Here is a 21,184-nt window from a genome sequence, read left to right as displayed (position 1 = left end):
GAACAGTCTCGGACCCCTGACACTTATTGTATGGTCTCTTAACGTGCTAGTGACACCCCTGCTTTTCATTGGGGGGATGGTGCATCATCTGCCAAGTCTTTTGCTTTCGTAGTGAGTGATTTTCGTGTGCAAGTTCGGTACTAGTCCCTCTAGGATTTTCCAGGTGTATATAATCATGTATCTCTCCCTCCTGCATTCCAGGGAATACAGGTTTAGGAACCTCAAGCGCTCCCAGTAATTGAGGTGTTTTATCTCCGTTATGCGCGCCGTGAAAGTTCTCTGTACATTTTCTAGGTCGGCAATTTCACCTGCCTTGAAAGGTGCTGTTAGTGTGCAGCAATATTCCAGCCTAGATAGAACAAGTGACCTGAAGAGTGTCATCATGGGCTTGGCCTCCCTAGTTTTGAAGGTTCTCATTATCCATCCTGTCATTTTTCTAGCAGATGCGATTGATACAATGTTATGGTCCTTGAAGGTGAGATCCTCCGACATAATCACTCCCAGGTCTTTGACGTTGGTGTTTCGCTCTATTTTGTGGCCAGAATTTGTTTTGTACTCTGATGAAGATTTAATTTCCTCATGTTTACCATATCTGAGTATTTGAAATTTCTCATCGTTGAACTTCATATTGTTTTCTGCAGCCCACTGAAAGATTTGGTTGATGTCCGCCTGGAGCCTTGCAGTGTCTGCAATGGAAGACACTGTCATGCAGATTCGGGTGTCATCTGCAAAGGAAGACACGGTGCTGTGGCTGACATCCTTGTCTATGTCGGATATGAGGATGAGGAACAAGATGGGAGCGAGTACTGTGCCTTGTGGAACAGAGCTTTTCACCGTAGCTGCCTCGGACTTTACTCTGTTGACGACTACTCTCTGTGTTCTGTTAATGAGGAAATTATAGATCCATCGACCGACTTTTCCTGTTATTCCTTTAGCACGCATTTTGTGCGCTATTACGCCATGGTCACACTTGTCGAAGGCTTTTGCAAAGTCTGTATATATTACATCTGCATTCTTTTTGTCTTCTAGTGCATTTAGGACCTTGTCGTAGTGATTCAATAGTTGAGACAGACAGGAGCGACCTGTTCTAAAACCATGTTGCCCTGGGTTGTGTAACTGATGGGTTTCTAGATGGGTGGTGATCTTGCTTCTTAGGACCCTTTCAAAGATTTTTATGATATGGGATGTTAGTGCTATTGGTCTGTAGTTCTTTGCTGTTGCTTTACTGCCCCCTTTGTGGAGTGGGGCTATGTCTGTTGTTTTTAGTAACTGAGGGACGACCCCCGTGTCCATGCTCCCTCTCCATAGGATGGAAAAGGCTCGTGATAGGGGCTTCTTGCAATTCTTGATGAACACAGAGTTCCATGAGTCTGGCCCTGGGGCAGAGTGCATGGGCATGTCATTTATCGCCTGTTCGAAGTCATTTGGCGTCAGGATAACATCGGATAGGCTTGTGTTAATCAAATTTTGTGGCTCTCTCATAAAAAATTCATTTTGATCTTCGACTCTCAGTCTGGTTAGCGGCTTGCTAAAAACTGAGTCATATTGGGACTTGAGTAGCTCACTCATTTCCTTGCTGTCATCTGTGTAGGACCCATCTTGTTTAAGTAGGGGCCCAATACTGGACGTTGTTCTCGATTTTGATTTGGCATAGGAGAAGAAATACTTTGGGTTTCTTTCGATTTCATTTATGGCTTTTAGTTCTTCCCGCGATTCCTGACTCCTAAAGGATTCTATGGACTCAAGTTTGAACTTGAATTTTAAAAACTTAAAATCATAAAGTATTTGAGATTATTATATTTTTATTTGAGTTCATTCCTGAACTTAAAACATTTTATTATACTAGAAATAGTCAGTGTAGCTTACACATAATTATATAGAGGATGAATGCTACTATGTCTTTGCAAAAAGAACACTGGTAACTTACATTTACACTTAATTATTATTATAGGAATCGGATAGTACCCAGGGAAGTACTATCGTCCTGCCAAATATATGTGAAATGGAAACCTGTAATTTTTTACACAATGGTAGGAATGCTGGTGTCATTTTCTGTCTCATAAACACGCAAGAAAACAGGTACATCTTGCTACTTCTACTTACACTTAGGCACACTACATGTACATGTACATTTTTTTTTTTAACATGGCCATTTCCCACCTAGGCAGGGTGGCCCAAAAAGAAAGAAAAACCCAAAAAGAAAGAAAAAACTTTCATCATCATTCAACACTTTCACCATCACTCATACATAATCACTGTCTTTGCAGAGGCTCTCAGATGAGACAGCTTAGATGTCCCTCCAAACTGCCAATGTCCTAAACCCCCTCCTTTAAAGTGCAAGCATTGTAATGTACTTCCCATTTCCAGGACTCAAGTTCGGCTAACTGATTTCCCTGAATCCATTCACAAAATATTACCCTGCTCACACTCCAACAGCTCATCAGGTCCCAAAAACCATTCATCTCCATTCACTCCTATCTAACATGCTCACACACACTTGCTGGAAGTCCAAGCCCCTCACCCACAAAACCCCCTTTACCCCCTCTCTTTGACTTTTTCAGGGCCAATCCCCCTACCTCGCCTTCCTTTCCGTACAGATTTATATGCTCTCCAAGTCATTCTACTTTGTTCCACTCTCTCTAAATGACCAAACCACCTCAACAGCCCCTCTTCAGCCCTCTGACTAATACTTTTAGTAACTCCACATCTCCTCCTAATTTCCACACTATGAATTCTCTGCATAATATTTACACTGCACATTGGCCTTAGTCACGACATCTCCACTGCCTCCTCGCTGCAGCATTTACAACCCATGCTTCACACCCATATAAGTGTGTTGATACCACTATACTTTCGTACATTCCCTTCTTTACCTCCACAGATAACGTTCTTTGTCTCCACAGATACCTCAATGCACCACTCACCTTTTTTTCTTCCTCAATTTTGTGGTTACCCTCATTCTTCATATACTCATCATGCACATATATATACACCAATCTAAATTTTCTCTTATCTTTCTAAATAGTTCTTGTTCTTTTTATTTCCTTTCATCTCCATGGAGAATTATTATTATAATCAAAAAAGAAGCGCTAAGCCACAAGGACTATACAGCGCTGCAGGGCAGGAAGGAAGCGAGGGCATCAGGTGGCAAAAGGGAGATGGATGAGTAATAGGTTACGGATAACAGCGGGGTAGTGGATGGTGAAAGGGTAAAGGGCAGCAAGAGACTGAACTAGAAAGGGCTGAGGGGAGTGCGAAAAGTATCATCAGAGTTTGTGTAGTAAATCAGTCGTTGTCAAGAAGTCAATGAGAGAGTCAGGATTAAAGGAGGGTCCACCAGCAAGAAGGGAAGGTAAAGAGAGAGTAGTAGAACGAAGACGACGACGGAGGTAAATTCTGTGTGCTCGTTGATAGAGAGGGCAGTCTAACAGAATGTGGCTAATCGATACTGGAACTTGACACTGCTCACAGAGAGGAACAGGGTGCCTCTCCATGAGATACCCATGAGTAAGACGAGTGTGGCCAATGCGAAGGCGGGAGAGAGTGGTCTCCCAACCTCGGCACTGATGACAAGAAGACGGCCAGTAACCTATGGTCGGTTTAATAGAACGAAGTTTGTTACCGAGCAGAGTTGACCAACGTTGTTGCCAACGGGTGCGAAGGTGGGTAGCTATTGCAGCAAATTAGTCCAGAAATGGAACACCTCTATAGGAAATTGGTAGGTCATGTACTGCTGACCGCGCACCAGTGTCTGCCTGTTCATTGCCCTGTACGTTGACATGACCAGGGACCCAACAAAAAACAATATCTTTATGTTTGGTAGAGATACGGCGTAGCCAAAGTTGGATACGGAGAACTAGGGGATGAGATGTATCAAATTTTCGTATAGCCTGTAGAGCACTAAGGGAGTCTGAGACTACTACAAATGATGACACAGGCATAGATGCGATACGAATAAGTGCTGGAAGAATGGCATACAGTTCAGCAGTAAAAATGCTAGCTGAAGATAGTAAATGCCCCCGCATGACGCTGTCCGGAAACACTGCTGCGAATCCAACGCCACCTGAAGACTTAGAGCCATCTGTGTACACAGCGGTGGCATGAGAATGGGAGTGGAAGTGATCAAGAAAAAGAGAGCGGGAAGCCACCGTAGGCAGTTGAGCTTTCGAGCAAGGGAGTGAGAAAGAACAGACCCGAACAGCTGAAACTTCCCAGGGGGGTAGGGAAAAGTGAGATGCTACATGAACATATAAAGGTGGTAAGTGAAGGGAAGACAAGAGTGAATGTAGGTGAAGAGAAAAGGGACGGAGCGAACAGGGGCGGCGAACGAATAAAGAATGTCTACTAATATCGGTGACCATTCTATAAATGAAAGGATTGTGTAGATCGTGAGAGCATACATAGTAGCGAAGGCAATGGGCATCACGGCGATCAGACAAGGATGGAACATTCGCTTCTGCATACAGGCTCTCAACAGGGGAAGAGCGAAAAGCACCAAGGCACAAACGTAATCCTTGGTGATGGATAGAGTTAAGGCTAGAGAGAGTAGCAGGAGAGGCCGCGGAATAAATCTGGTCACCATAATCGAGTTTCGATAAAACGAGGGCTGAATGTAGGCGAAGCAGAGTTCGACGATCAGCTCCCCAGGAAACATGAGCAAGGGTTTTAAGAAGGTTTAGCCGGCTGTGACAAGTTGCCTTCAGAGAGGTAATGTGAGGTTTCCAGGATAACCTACGGTTAAAGAGAAGGCCTAGAAACCTGACTGTATCACGTTCGGGGATACGGGAGCCATAGAGATACAAAGGATGATCGGAGATAACAGAGCGTCTAGTGAAAGTAATTTGGTGAGTTTTGGTACTTGAAAATTTAAACCCATGCGTGGTGGCCCAAGTGGAAACACGGTCGACCGCATGCTGGAGAGAAACTGCAATAAGATGACAGTCAGCGCCTGCACAAGCAATAGTGAAGTCATCAACATAGAGTGATGACCAAATATTGGGTGGAAGAACAGAGGCCAAATCATTTATAGCAAGGAGAAAAAGTGTTGTGCTTAGAACACATCCCTGAGGGACACCTTCAGCTCGGACGAAGTCCGGGGAAAGAACATTATTGACTCGAATACGGAAATGTCTGTCAGTTAAAAAGTTCTTAAGGAAGGATGGTAGATTGCCTCGGAGGCCTAAGGAATGGGCCTGGGCCAAAATATTATACCTCCAAGTTGTGTCATATGCCTTCTCAAGGTCAAAAAATATGGCAATAACTGAGTGATTATTCGCAAAGGCATTACGAACATACGTATCCAAGCGTAGTAAGGGGTCTATGGTAGAACGACCCTTAAGAAAGCCATATTGACTAGCGGAGAGACTGTTGTGTGTCTCTAAATACCACATTAAACGTCGATTTACGAGACGTTCCATCACTTTGCAAACTGCACTAGTAAGAGCAATGGGACGATAGTGGGAGGCATCATGTCCTGTAGTACCCGGTTTGTGGAAAGGGAGAACAATGGCAGATTTCCACAGCTGGGGAAGAACTCCTTGTGCCCAAATAAGATTGAAGAGGTGTAAGAGGACTACAAGGGCTGACCGATGTAAATGTTGTAACATACGAATATGAATGTCGTCAGGCCCAGCTGCCGATGATCGGCAAGCTGAGAGCGTTGCCTCTAGTTCTTTAAGTGTAAAAGGCACATTATACTGTTCTTCTTTGAGAGAAGAAAAGTCCAAGGGTACTAACTCTCTGGCAGACTTTGAGGAAAGAAACGAGGGGCATAGATGGAGCCCTCGGGAAATACGGACCAGATGTGTGCCAAGTTCAATGGCAACGTCGAGAGGGTTTGCTACATCAACACCAGCGACCCGTAGAACAGGAGCCGGGTCAGGAGAGTATTTACCACTCAATTTCCTCACGTTTTTCCAGACTGCACTCACAGAAGAAGCAGAGGTGATGGTGGAAACATAGTCTCACCAACAAGTGCGTTTAGCTTCACGGATGACACGGCGAGCAATTGCACGCTTCTGCTTAAAATCAAGAAGTCTCTCAGCGGTTCTATTGTACCTGTACCTGCCCCATGCAGCGCATTTCAAACGTACTGCACGAGCACAAGCAGGAGACCACCAAGGCACGCACTTCTGAGAATGCCTGCCTTAGGTTTGGGGTATAGAATGAGAAGCTGCGGTATAAACTGACGTCGAGAAGATGTGTAGGAGCTCATCAGTGGAGGATGAAGAAGGAACCTCACTAAAAGCAGTGAGGTGTGAGTAAAGATCCCAATTTGCCCGATCAAATTGCCAGCGAGGGCTACGGAAAGGTGGTGAATAGGAAGGAGAAGTAAGAATGATTGGAAAATGATCGCTGTCATGTAAGTCCGGTAGAACAGACCAGGTGAAGTCTAGTGCAGTGGAGGAAGAGCAGACTGATAAATCGATGCAAGAGAGAGTATGAGTACGAGGATCAAAATGGGTGGGAGTACCCGTATTTAAAACATGGAGGGGGTGAGAGGCGAGAAAAGCCTCCAACTGGATGCCACGTGAGTCACAATGAGACCCCCCCCCCCCCGGAGGAAATGGTGGGCATTAAAATCACCAAGTAACAGAAGTGGTGGTGGTAAGGATGAAACAAGAAAGGCAAAGTCTGGGATAGAAAATGCTCGAGAAGGAGAGAGATATAAAGAACATATTGTAAACCACTTATTCAAGTGGATACGGGCTGCAGTGTAATGCAGCGAGGTATGGACAAATAGTTGACAGTACGGAATATCATTGCGTAGAAGAAGGGCACTTTCATTAAAGGTCCCATCTGAGAAAGGATCCGAAGAATACAATAAATTATAGCCTGAGATAGGTTGGAAAACAGCCGAGTGTAATTTTGGTTCTTGTAAGCAAGCACCAACAGGGGAAAACCTGGAAAGCAACATCTGAAGCTCACCCCGATTACCCCTGAGGCCGAGGATATTCCACTGTAAATAGGCCATGATTAGCGATGAAGAAAATATCAAGAATCTGTAGGTAAAGGCACCTACGGACTAGAGGGGTTAGAAAAGTCAACGTGTGGTGGCATTGGAAGACGTTCAAGTAGCGCAGGAACGGAGCGTTGCGAAGAATGGGGTTGTGAAGATGGAGGAGAGGGAAGAGAAGGAACAGGAAGTGAATCAGTGTCCATTAAAGGTTTAGTCTCTGCAATATATTCTGAAATGGCTTCAAGTGTTTCTGAATTCAAAGATGTATGGGAGACCATATTGGAGATAGAAGGAGGAGGGTGAGTAAAGATTGGGACAGTAATGGACTGTACCAAAGTAGAGGGGGAGGGAAGAGTGTAAGGGACTGGAGATGAAGTGTGGGGGGGGGACAGAAGAGGCAGAAGCCTGGGAGGTGGCAGAAGAGGGAGAAACTTGGGAGGTGGAAGAAGGGAAGGAAAGGGCAAAGAAGATTTGAGCAATGTGGATTTTTTGGACTTCTGAGAAGTAGAGGGGCGATTGGTATTAGGTGTCGTACGAGGTCTTGTCGATACTGGGGCTTGTGAGGAAGGACACGAAGATGTGAGAACAGACTGAGTTGTAGTCGGGATGTCAGAGCCAAGGACAGCAAAAGGATTAGATGCCGGAGTGGCTATGGGAGGGGTAACAACAGAGGAGGCTGCAGAAGATGGGACCCCAGAAGTAGGGGGATGTTTGGAAACACGAGAATAAGAAACACGGGGTAGTCTCCCTTGGAGGCGGAGATGAGTAACTGCCATTGCATAAGGGAGACCTTCTGCCTCTTTGAGGCAACGGATTTCACGTTCATTTAAGTAGACCTGGCAACGGCGGGAGTACGAAGGGTGAGCTTCATTACAATTAAGGCAAGATGGAGGTTGACTGCAAGATGTATTAGAATGGTCGTCGGCACCACAGACTGGGCACTTGGCCATAGATCTGCAATATTTCGCTGGGTGGCCAAAACGCCAGCAATTTCTACATTGTTGCGGTGTAGGTATCACCTTTCGAACTTGTAACCGATGTCCCGCAACATATACAGAGGACGGAAGTTCTCGGCTGTCAAAAGTTAAACGAGCCACATTGCAAGGGTAACGTCTCCGCCCCCGGGCAAGAAGGACATAAGTGTCTACTTTGAGGATTGGGAGATCCTGGAGTTCCAGCTGTTCAAAAATGTCATTGCCACATGACTGGAAATTCTGTTGGACTATGGTATGGGGCAGAATGACAGTACCACTACAAGAATTGAGAGAAAGATGTTTTTCAGTAGTGATAGGAGTAGTATCGATATTCGAAAGGAGAGAAAGATCATGAGCTTGGGTAGCATTCTGGACAGTGACGATGCGCGTACCGCTCTTGAGAGCATGAAATGAAATATCTCTACCAACATGACGCAGGAATGCTTTGCCAATACTATGGTCAGAAAGGTAGGCAGAAGAAGAAGTCGGTCTTAAAGTAAAGAATTTAGTCCATTGTGTGGTCCGAAACCGAGTGTGGAGAGGGAGTGCTTGACGTGTCGGTCTTTTCCGAGTAGAATGGGAAGGTAATGAAGGAGCATCATCAGGAGATTGACGTTGGCGTTTAGGAGTAGGACCGGAGTTGGTCCGGCGTGAAATGGGCGGGCGATTCGAAAATTGCCATACCGTAGAGGGAGAAGCCGGAAGCATAGTCAAAGGAGAGCGGAGTTCAGACAAATCGAAGGAGTCAGTCGAAGCCCCGGTACCTGAAGCGGGTGAGGAAACAGCACCAGCAAGAGGTACAGGGGCATCAGGAGTGTCCGAAGAGTGGTCTAAACACAAGGCAGGGTCAGAATGGGGTGCGGTATTATCAAGAAGGGGCCCGGGGGTAATGGGTTCATGGATTGGGTTCTCCATGGTTAGGTTACTCCTTTGCTTTTTGTTTTTAAGAAAAAAAAAGAAAGAAAAGAAAAGAAAAATAAAAAAAAGAATAAAAAGAGGGGGGAGCGGGGAGGAATAGTTCCCAGGAGGAATGAAAGGGCCGGAAATCTCCCTCCGCGCCCAAGAGGACCTCAGCACCGCTAGTAGCGTAGATGCAGCATGGAACCCGTGCCATACCCTACCCTTCATGCCAGTAAACCAGCAATCCGGGATAGCAACCTCACATCTGCCGAGCTACCTCGGTGGGCAAAAGAGAGGGCGGCCGGATATCCGCCACAAAACATACCTCCTTCGGCCACCACCCCCGGAATCCGAAAGGTGGCTTCCAGAGATACACCCGTCGCCCGAAAGACACCCAAAGCTACTCCGGGATACCGGAGAGGGATCGGGACATCCCCAGGCGATCCAGATTCCACGGCAAACTACGCCACCGCCAAGAACCTCAACGGAATGGGATGGACCCAGGTGTCCTTTCCCCTACCTAGGAACTAGCGCGCCTGTGGGAGAAATCCCAAAGGCCAAAAAGAGGAAGGGCAAAAGGGAGGGGTGGGGAGGAGGAGGAGGAATGGAAAAAGGGGAGGATGGGATAGGGGAGGGGAGAATGGGGGGTAATTAGGTTCGGTCTGAGGAAGAGGACCGACAGGGCTAATTCCTCAGACCAAGAGCCTCTTCACCATGCCAAGGAGCCCCCCTTGAAGAGGTCTCCATGGAGAAGTGGAAAAGAATCTTTCCTCCGTAAGCCATGTGTGTCGTAAGAGGCAACTAAAATGCCAGGAGCAATGGGCTAGTAACCTCTTCTCCTGTATAAATTACTTATAATAATAAGAATAATTGGGCCATAGTGTCTGGAAATAGGAGGCAGTCAGGTTTGATCCAAGGGACAGAAGGGTACATCCAACTTTTTGGACCAGGAGCCCGTCATTGATAGCAAAGTACCTTCCTTAAATGCCAACAGGTTTAAAGTTTTGTCTGTGAAATGATGTACGTCTCTGAATGTAAAAGAAAATGTATCACTTTGAATTTCTTCATTATAATTGATGTGCATCTCTGAACGTAAAAGATTTTAACTGAAGGCCATTCATCTCTGAATGTAAAAAGAAGTGCATTACTTTGAATTTATTCAATATCTTCTATGCCTCTTATTCCTTTGTGCTTGCCCATCTTCCTCCTGCTAAAGTGGGAAATAGGGAAATGATTCATGGTTAGTTTTTTCTCCCCCATTCCCTCACTTTAGGGTTATCTTTAAATGTTTCATTGGTTTTATTCTACCAATAATTTTATTCTAAATATTAAGTGTTATTTCACATTGGCTTGAGAATTTAACTAGTCGTGATATATTTTTAATAGGTGATAAATCTACTGGATTATTCCTGTTATATTCATGAGAAGTGCTAAATCAGCACTTTAAAATGTAGTCAGGGGTATGCCATAATGTCAAGAGGATACAATATTTTAGTCATCTTGATGAGAGTTATGTGACTATTTAATAGCCACATTATTATTATCACATTCATGGGAGCATTAAACCCATACAAACCTTGAAGAGTTATATTAGTCATATACATTGTATCTTTGCAAATGTCAAAACAGATCTTCCTACATTTATATTATTATTGTTTTCATGTGGAACCATTAAACTGACAAAGATTATACAGCATCTGGGAAATAGGATGTAATCAGGCTTGATCCAAGGACCCTTTAACCAACATCAAGGCACCACCTGTAAAGGGCTTATTGTAGTGGATCTATTGCTCATATTCCAGAATATTTAGTACATAATTGTAAAATAAATACGTATTTCTGTATTTATCACGTGGAAATTTACAGGCAGATTTTGAGGTGGAACGTCGCATTTTTTGGCTGTGGGTGAAGATACCTTGTCTCGATGGTTTGGGATCCTGCCATTATAATGATGTGTGTGAGGTAATACCATTTCCTCCATCTGAACCATGCCCTGATCCATTCCCAAGATTCAAACTTCCATGTCGTTGTCCTGCTTTAAAGGTTAGTGCCTTTCATCAGAATATTGTTGATTATTTTGAGTAAAATGCTCACAAAGCCTCTACAACCCCTCATTTGCAGTCTGATTTGTGCTTTTCACAACTACCACACCCTCTTCTATGCTCTAAATTCTCAGCATAATATTCACATTACACATTGCTCTCATATGTGACATCACTGCCTCTAGCTACTTTGCTGCAGTGTTTAAAACCCATGCCTCACACCCTTATAAGTGTTATTACTACTGTGGTACATTCCTCTTTTTACCTCCACATATTTTTCTTTCCACAGACATCTCATTACACCTTTTTACTCCATCATGTTCTATTGGTCCCCTCTTCTCTCATTGACTCGTCTGTGGACATGTCCATTCTGAAATATCTAAATATGTTCACTTCCTGCAATCCAGTATCCATGCTTTCACCAGCTATTTTTTTTTTTTTTTGGCTACACTCGTAATTCTTGCTGTTTCCCATCTTCATTTTTAATTTTTCTTTTAATTTCAAATTCCTCTACCACTTTTTGTAACTTCTCTTCAGAATCTCTCTAAATAACTGTCATCAACAAAGTAAATGAATTCCACAGTCTTCCCAACACCCCTAGCATTTGCTTCTTTTACAGTATCATTATAATTGAGTAGAAGTGCTAAACCTGTAAGGATCATAGTGTATATTTTGAATGAGAGGAAATCAGGTTTGATCCAAGGAAGTGGAGGATAGCTCCATAGCCTTGAACCAAGAGCCCTCACCATCATTAAATATGTTAAACAACCTTGGTGGCATCACACATCCCTAAGGCCTACTTTTACTGGAAAATAATCCCCTTCTCTCCTACATACCTCTCACACTTATTGTTTTTAGTAACTTATTACCTATTCCATGAAATTGCAACATTGCTTCCCTATCTACTATATCAAATGCCTTTTCTAAATCCATAATTGTTACAATTATTATTATAATCAAAACTAAATGCTAAACTACCTGGGTCATACACCGCTAATTGTTACAGACCAGTTCCTAATCTATTGCTCACTTATATACCTCGGTGTAAGCACTTGGTTTATTCATATCCTGCTCTTAGTAAATCCTTCATGTTCCTCTGGAATCCTACTTTCAGGCTTAACCCCGAACTCTTACATTAATAATACTACTATACTCTTGACCCAGTACACTTACAGGTTTATTATTCTCTCATCTCCTTTTTCTTCATACAAAGGAATATTGCATGCTCTCTGCCTGTCTCTCTCAAAAGTATAAATGTTTATGATATTTTTGGTAGAATCTTATGTTGCTGAATTAGGGGTCATACAGTGCATGGGAATGGGAGACAATCAGATTTGCTCCAAGGAAGGGAAGAACAGGTCACTTTCATAATTCACACAAAAAGATTGCATTGTTCATTCTGATGAGTTTTGCTTTTCATTCATATGGTTTAATGCTTTTTTGTGAATATTATTATAATAATAATACTGTTAATACAGATAATGTCTTATTTCCTTTCAGGGCCATTACATTGTGAAGAATAGTACATTCAGTGTTCCAGGTATTGTGAGTTATTTACCTTCTTGGCTGATCTCTGGTGACTACTATGTTCATGGAGTAGCATACAAAAATAGCACCAGGCTTGGCTGCTATTCTGTTTATGCCTCAGTTTCCTATTAGAGTTCACATATAAGCTTTCAAGTTTTCATATGGTTAAACCTCTTCATAACATTTTAATTTAGGTTTTTCATATCTTAATATGTAATCTAAAAATGAAAAAATATGATTTGCATTTAAATATTATAACTGTACTCATCATTAGGAAGATAGAAAGATAATTAAGATTATCATAAGAAAATTACTGATTGTGTTGATAACTCATTCCAGTTGCATGGCACACACAAATGACATGACATGTGTATAGGAATTACCTATACACATAAGGGTATAAAAGTGCAGCATATTATCCGAGCATGTATGTGCTAGAGTATCTTAACAAAAAGACCCTTTAAGGCAGTTGCTTAATTTTTAATGCTGTGTATTATTATTTTTTTTTTTTATTATCACACTTGCCGATTCCCACCAAGGCAGGGTGGCCCAAAAAAGAAAAACTTTCACCATCATTCACTCCATCACTGTCTTGCCAGAAGGGTGCTTTACACTACAGTTTTTAAACTGCAACATTAACACCCCTCCTTCAGAGTGCAAGCATTGTACTTCCCATCTCCAGGACTCAAGTCCGGCCTGCTGGCTTCCCTGAACCCCTTCATAAATGTTACTTTGCTCACACTCCAACAGCATGTCAAGTATTAAAAACCATTTGTCTCCATTCACTCCTATCAAACACACTCATGCATGCCTGCTGGAAGTCCAAGCCCCTCGCACACAAAACTTCCTTTACCCCCTCCCTCCAACCTTTCCTAGGCCGACCCCTACCCCGCCTTCCTTCCACTACAGACTGATACACTCTTGAAGTCACTCTGTTTCGCTCCATTCTCTCTACATGTCCGAACCACCTCAACAACTCTTCCTCAGCCCTCTGGACAACAGTTTTGGTAATCCTGCACCTCCTCCTAACTTCCAAACTACGAATTCTCTGCATTATATTCACACCACACATTGCCCTCAGACATGACATCTCCACTGCCTCCAGCCTTCTCCTCGCTACAACATTCATCACCCATGCTTCACACCCATATAAGAGCTTTGGTAAAACTATACTCTCATACATTCCCCTCTTTGCCTCCAAGGACAAAGTTCTTTGTCTCCACAGACTCCTAAGTGCACCACTCACCCTTTTCCCCTCATCAATTCTATGATTCACCTCATCTTTCATAGACCCATCCGCTGACACGTCCACTCCCAAATATCTAAATACGTTCACCTCCTCCATACTCTCTCCCTCCAATCTGATATCCAATCTTTCATCACCTAATCTTTTTGTTATCCTCATAACCTTACTCTTTCCTGTATTCACTTTTAATTTTCTACTTTTGCACACCCTACCAAATTCATCCACCAATCTCTGCAACTTCTCTTCAGAATCTCCCAAGAGCACAGTGTCATCAGCAAAGAGCAACTGTCACAACTCCCACTTTATGTGTGATTCTTTATCTTTTAACTCCACGTCTCTTGCCAAGACCCTCGCATTTATTAAATATGTATTATTATACATATTTAAAAACGTACACCAAACCTGTACTGCATGGTTAGTGCTTTGTAGTAGGTGGCAGACTGCAGCCAATGTTGTGACATGCTGTATGGTGCATCTTTACGAACTATGCCCCCCATGAAGTTTGCCACACAAATGGCTACTCTTAATTACCTGCTACACAACATTGGAAAGATGGGTAAGCCTGAAGCACATGTTCAGATAATGCATTTCACTTTTATAGCCTATAATGTTTATTTAAAAAGTATGTTTAGCCATAGCTTTTTCTTCACATATACGTAATTTCTGATCTCGCCTTGTACGCATATGCAATTCTAATTTTTTACTGTATTTTTCCAAATAATTCTTATCCTTATCTATCATTGTCTCCCTAAATGCTAAGCCACCTTATATATGTTAAGACTGACATCTCATCATATGACGATTGCCTACACTTTGCAAGAAAAACTATTTGTGACTTGGTATAATACTGACATTTAAATTTTTTTTTTTTTATCACACTGGCCGATTCCCACCAAGGCAGGGTGGCCTGAAAAAGAAAAACTTTCACCATCATTCACTCCATCCCTGTCTTGCCAGAAGGGTGCTTTACACTACAGTTTTTAAACTGCAACATTAACACCCCTCCTTCAGAGTGCAGGCACTGTACTTCCCATCTCCAGGACTCAAGTCCAGCCTGCCGGTTTCCCTGAACCCCTTCATAAATGTTACTTTGCTCACACTCCAACAGCACGTCAAGTATTAAAAATCATTTGTCTCCATTCACTCCTATCAAACACACTCACGCATGCCTGCTGGAAGTCCAAGCCCCTCACACACAAAACCTCCTTTACCTCCTCCCTCCAACCTTTCCTAGGCTGACCCCTACCCCGCCTTCCTTCCACTACAGACTGATACACTCTTGAAGTCACTGTTTCGCTCCATTCTCTCTACATGTCCGAACCATCTCAACAACCCTTCCTCAGCCCTCTGGACAACAGTTTTGGTAATCCCACACCTCCTCCTAACTTCCAAACTACGAATTCTCTGCATTATATTCACACCACACATTGCCCTCAGACATGACATTTAAAAAAAAAAAACTATAATTCCAATTTATTTTTTATCTCGATATCCATGCTCACCACATTTTATAAACAAAGACTAGGTCACAACTCAGGAGTATCTCTAGATATCATCTGTTCAGGAACCTCAAGTGTTGCAGATGCCAATACCAGTGTAAAAAAAAATGCCTCCATGTCTGTTAATAGAAGGCAGGGAATGGCAAAGCCATGTCAGGGAGGAGTAACTGTTCGACTGCAGTTACAGGAGTTAGGTAAAATTTCTTATTGTGGTCAGAAAAGAAACTTGCTGTAATTTTCGAAAGTGTAGTGCTCTATGTACATTGTTGTGCTTTGCATCAATACTTCACTGGAAATTTTCTGTACTGTGTACATTTATGGAATCTGTTACACATTATATGTTTGTGACAGTAATTCATGCCTTCTCATGTAAATAATGAGCATGGGTATGCATAAGTATGATTACTATAAATAATACTTCAGAAACAATTAGTCTAATGAAGATCCTGTGAATATTAATTCATAAATTGTTACTTTTAGGTATAAGGTAGCTTTAGCAAGATGTTAGTCGTTATAATGGCCTGAGAACATGCCAGTCTTCCAGTAACCTTATGATAACTCCTGCATCAGAAAGATTTTAATAAAGATTAAGAGGTCACAATACCATGGTTCGAACAAGACAAATAACTTGCATGTAGGAGACAAACTATGATGATGTTTTATTCTGTCTTGGACCACTGATAAGTCACATGGGCTTGTAAATGGTCCATGTTGGACTGAAACATTATTGTAGTTTCAGTTTCCTATGTGCAAGTTATTTGTGTAAAGATTTTGATGTACAATAGTGAAAGTGTCAAGTGAAACTGGTTAAAATTATTTCTTTATACAGTGTATATGCACTGCATGACCCCTGTGGGTTTAGCGCTTAGTTATGAATATAGTAATATACCGTGTATATATAAAATAATGAGAAGTCTGTAAAATATTTCAAATTCTGAGATACAATTGTACAAAATGAAACAGCCATTTGTGCCTTACAAATTAACCTCATTATTTTATGTGATAAATGGGTTTGAAAGCTGACAAGTTGAAGAAGGTGACAATGTAGCATATGGGAATCTTTATTGAGGAAACATTTTGCCACACAGTGGCTTCATCAGTTTGGCCACTGTGTGGCAAAACATTTCCTCAATAATGATTCCCATATGCTGTGTAAGTGTATTTTATGAACTTGCTGTGTAAATTGTTTACAATGTGCCAATATATCAGTCAATAAGCAAAAATTTTTTAACCTTCATGGAGAGCACTAAAACTGAAAGGTCAAACTGAGCATAAAGAAAATCTATTTTATTAACCCTTTTAGGTTTAGTGCTTGACTTCATTATGACAATAACGATTATTAATGTTGTATAGTATTAAATACAGTAATGTGATTTCAGAGACCTGAATATGGGTAAAATCTCTCATTACTGGTTTCTTTCAATGACATTCCAAAAACTTATCCATGGTATATTTTAAATACCATATTTGTTTAAATCACAGTAGTGTGTCCTAGTATCCTTAAATAATTGTAGGTTGTTTTATTACTGAAAAGTATTACCTCAGGTAGATGCTATACTTTATATTTAAAAGTGATTAAAATTCCTAGACATGAACTACTGCTATACGTTACCAAATAAAATTTTAACACGTTTTTCATAGTTTCCTTCACATTGTTATTACGGTATTATTATTGTAGTTCACAAGGTCATCTAAACTGACATCATCACAATTTTGGCAAAACAGAAGCTGAATGATTTGTGCAACTAACAAGCCTTACCAGTGACTGGCAGTTTCAATGGTGAATTTATCTTTGGAGATTTACTGAGAGGATTAATACCAAAGGGGCAAAGTGTTGCATTGAGACATTGACTGCACTTTGGACCCACTGGTAAACATATTTGTTGCCCAAACCCGACCATAAGCAGATTGGTATCACTCCATATTTCTTCTGGCATCCAGGATTCCAAAGCAATTCGAGTTTCTTCTGGTGTTTTTGTATCGCGTCCAGTCCATCCCAGTCGATTGCTGATGCGATGCACGTGTGTGTCAACACCTGAATTATAGCAAAATCATAATAAAGTACTATACACAAATAACTGATAGAAGAAGAGAGGAGCTTACAAATTCACAGAGCAACTTTGTAAATGGTCCAAGTCAGACCAAAATGTCATCATAAGCTCCTCTCTCGTGTGGGCCTATTTCTCCATAAAGTATTACAAAGTATAAGGAAATGTAGAAGTTCCATAAAAAAGAAAGTGATGGAAAAATTAAATTCTAAAATTAAAAATAGTCAATATGCAAAATACTATAAGCAATGCTAATCTGCAAGCTGCTGTTGCCTTGGGTCTTACCAATGCCTGTTAGTTTTCCCCAGCCAATATCCATACAGAGGTGAGCCATTTTTGGTCCAACTCCTGGAAGCTTACACATGTCTTTAAGTGTAGGAGGAATATCCCCACCATAATACTTCCTCAGTATTTCACACGTTTTCTTTATATACACAACTTTCTTCTAGAAGACATACAAATGAATGTATAAGATTAAAGAATTATTTTGTTACTGAATTATTTCTTTTACTACATTCTTAGTATACATTTTATTGGAATGTATATAAAATAAAATATTATTTGTACATTACTTCCTTTGCTACTTTAACAAGTGGTATAATACATATCAAGCATGCAGGCATTCATGAGCATGTTCAATAGAAGTGAATGGAGATGAATGGTATTTGGGACCTGACGATCTGTTGAAGTGTGAGCAGGGTAATATTTAGTGAAGGGATTCAGGGAAACCGGTTATTTTTATATAGCCAGACTTGAGTCCTGGAAATGGGAAGTACAATGCCTGCACTTTAAAGGAGGGGTTTCGGGATATTAGCAGTTTGGAGGGATATGTTGTGTATCTTTATACGTATATGCTTCTAAACCGTTGTGTTCTGAGCACCTCTGCAAAAACAGTGATTATGCGTGAGTGAGGTGAAAGTGTTGAATGATGATGAAAGTATTTTCTTTTTGGGTCACCCTGCCTGCCCCTAATTGAATTACAGTACCCAGTAAATAAAAAGAGGGTGATGTGTCTGACAAATGACAAGTCAGAATCCAGGAAGACATCAAGATTCCTCACTGATTCCACACACTGCAAACTCAATGTACCATAATGAAAGGCATTAAAATCTCTGATCTGTACTTCACAGAGGTTTTCCCTGACAATCAAAACCTGTCTTATGTTCATTCAGTTTCAATTTACTATTTATCAAAATCCAAACATCCAGCGGAAGAGAACATACGATGTCAGAAATTTTTTTTATTATTATTAATACATCGGCCGATTCCCACCAAGGCAGGGTGGCCCAAAAAAGAAAAACTTTCATCATCATTCACTCCATCACTGCCTTGCCAGAGCGGTGCTTTCCACTACAATTTATAAAACCGCAACATTAACACCCTTCCTTCAGAGTGTAGACACTGTACTTCCCATCTCCAGGATTCAAGTCTGGCCTGCCGGTTTCCCTGAATCCCTCCATAAATGTTACTTTGCTCACACTCCTACAGCACGTCAAGTATTAAAAACCATTTGTCTACATTCACTCCTATATGCCCGAATCACGTCAACAACCCTTCCTCAGCCCTCTGGACAACAGTTTTGGCAATCCTGCAGAAATGACAGTGCAATATTTCCAAGGCCATACCAAAAAAATAGCTTAACAGAAATGATCAATGGTATCAAGTGCAGAAAAGAGGTCCAACAAAATTAGCAGCAGTCCATTTCTTAAGCAAGTGTTTAGTACCAAATCATAATGAACTTTACACAAACCCATCCCAGTTGAATGAAATGGTCTATATGCAGACTAAATACACAGTAAAACATTACTCCATTCCTGAAAATGAAACAACTGATTAAAAATAGCATCTTCAATCAGTTCAGAAAGAAGCACCAGATTAAACACAAATTAATATTCTTGCATGTTTTCTGAATCAAGGAAGGCTTCTTGAGGAGTGGATGAATCAAAGCCCCCACTTCGCTAACTGTTGTAAACATCCACTCTGAAAACAATGATGATCAACATAGTTATAAAAAGAACAGTAACTTCAATGCCAGGGATGAAAAGCTGGTTACTCTTTTCCCTATAATTAATAAAAAATACTAATTGAAATCATTTATTTTCTTAGCATCACTTTCCAGTCTTCATTGATGGGAAACTGCTGAGAAGGTAACAAGAAAAAAAACATACTGCATACATTATATACAGTATTTTATGTATAATACTTTTAGCTAACCTTCCAGAACCCAACAGGATGTATAAGCTGACCAAGAGTGTCAGGATCTGTTGCCAGGATGTTATCAACAGTAAGTCCATGTGCTCGTAGCTTGGCCATGGCTGCATGGGTCACCTGGTCTTTTGTTTGGCTACTCAACATTAGAGAAACAAGTACCTGGAACCTGTATATCTGAAAAAAGTATGGAAAAATGCATTCAACTTAATCCACTAGTAAACCTGTCATATGAAGTTATTGTATGAGTGCATTTTTTAATCCATCAGTAAAGTGACTAGTTTACTGTGAATCCCATAGTCATCTTGTTGACAGCAGCATAAGGGTTAACAGGAGAACATTTGGACATATGGATTCATATCTACAAATTGATATATTTGTTGCCAGCAAATTTTGGATTTCTGATTATTGTCCAGCATCTTATTTTCATTAATAAGATACCTTGACAGATCACATAGGTTATTATGCTATCTATCCCTACAATCCTCAGTAAGTAAACCATTAAGCATATAGTGTTCTAAAAAAAAGTGATTATTGCATTTAGTTAGATCTACATCTGTGTATCTACCAAAATGCTAAATGTATTTATAATCAAGCCTAAACCTGGTTACTACAACATCAGTCATACTTATCTACTCAGCCTTCTAACTGTATTCCTATGACATTGAATTTCATTATTTACTTCTCTCCTAATATTATTCCTAATGCTAGACACAAGACATGCCTAAGTTGTTTTTTTTTTTTTTTTTCAACAAACCGGCCATATCCCACCAAGGCAGGGTGGCCCAAAAAGAAAACGAAAGTTTTTCTTTTTAAATTTAGTAATTTGTACAGGAGAAGGGGCTACTAGCCCCTTGCTCCCGGCATTTTAATCGCCTCTTACAACACGCATGGCTGACGGAGGAAGAATTCTGTTCCACTTCCCCATGGAGATAAGAGGAAATAAACAAGAACAAGAACTAGAAAGAAAATAGAAGAAAACCCAGAGGGGTGTGTACATATATATATATGCCTGTATACATGTATGTGTAGTGTGACCTAAGTGTAAGAATAAGTAGCAAGACATACCTGAAATCTTGCATATTTATGAGACAGACAAAAGACAGCAGCAATCCTACCATCATGTAAAACAATTACAGGCTTTTGTTTTACACTCACTTGGCAGGACGGTAGTACCTCCCTGGGTGGTTGCTGTCTACCAACCTACTACCATAACATGCCTAAGTAATCTAGTTTTTTCAGGGTACTTTCTTTGGCTAACTTGGAAAATGTAAATCTCAACAACCATAGTCCTCTAGGATGCAGTAACAAAAATTTATTACTACACTACTGGGCATTACTTCAGGTTGGGCATCCACATCCGTGCACTTTTGAGCTCCCATGGAGTCAACAGGAGCATCTCGTGCAGCTCTCATCTGCCGAATGTTCTTCAGAACCTCCTGCCAGTGTGGTGGCTCCCATCTTGACTGTAATGCCTTTTCTTCATCTTCCTTAAATTAAAATTAAAATGCTTGAAAGCTGAAACTACATTAAAAAATATGACATGATACAATGTCAATCCCAAAGCATTTTTCATTGACAATCTGGGCATTTTTCTTATTAGCAGATTATTATTATAATCAAGTCTTATTAGTAGAACATAATAAGAACAAGAAAAAGTGAAAAAGTTGTTAATACAAATTTAATGGGGTTCTACGTCTAATACAATACTTTAGTTGTGAAATAAATAACAGACAAAATTTGAAAGAGCAGTATTTATCACTAGCTTGAAATTATCCAATA

The 21,184-nt window shown here is 41.0% G+C and overlaps 2 protein-coding genes across 9 annotated transcripts in view; one reads left to right on the top strand and one right to left on the bottom strand.

Annotated features, from left to right (window-relative positions):
* LOC128697910 (ganglioside GM2 activator) overlaps positions 1–16,779 on the top strand; it is a 25,137-nt gene extending 8,358 nt beyond the window's left edge. For all 6 annotated transcript variants that reach the window (XM_070099635.1, XM_070099636.1, XM_070099631.1 and 3 more), the window contains exons 6-7: positions 10,699–10,875; positions 12,375–16,779. In XM_070099635.1, coding sequence (XP_069955736.1) covers positions 10,699–10,875; positions 12,375–12,533 — 336 coding nt within the window. In that variant the 3' untranslated portion in view covers positions 12,534–16,779. The remainder of the gene's footprint in view (positions 1–10,698; positions 10,876–12,374) is intronic.
* The window catches only part of Nthl1 (Nth-like DNA glycosylase 1), a 22,440-nt gene continuing 15,624 nt past the window's right edge, over positions 14,369–21,184 (bottom strand). For all 3 annotated transcript variants that reach the window (XM_053789696.2, XM_070099629.1, XM_070099630.1), the window contains exons 3-6: positions 20,743–20,892; positions 19,409–19,579; positions 17,480–17,639; positions 14,369–17,181 (exon numbers count right to left, since the gene is read on the bottom strand). In XM_053789696.2, the coding sequence (XP_053645671.1) occupies positions 16,892–17,181; positions 17,480–17,639; positions 19,409–19,579; positions 20,743–20,892 (771 nt within the window). In that variant the 3' untranslated portion in view covers positions 14,369–16,891. The remainder of the gene's footprint in view (positions 17,182–17,479; positions 17,640–19,408; positions 19,580–20,742; positions 20,893–21,184) is intronic.

Source organism: Cherax quadricarinatus, chromosome 68, assembly GCF_038502225.1.
Source record: "Cherax quadricarinatus isolate ZL_2023a chromosome 68, ASM3850222v1, whole genome shotgun sequence".
Lineage (NCBI taxonomy): Eukaryota > Metazoa > Arthropoda > Malacostraca > Decapoda > Parastacidae > Cherax > Cherax quadricarinatus.
The sequence above is the reverse complement of the archived record's forward strand: the minus strand, read 5'-3'. Positions and strand labels throughout refer to the sequence as shown.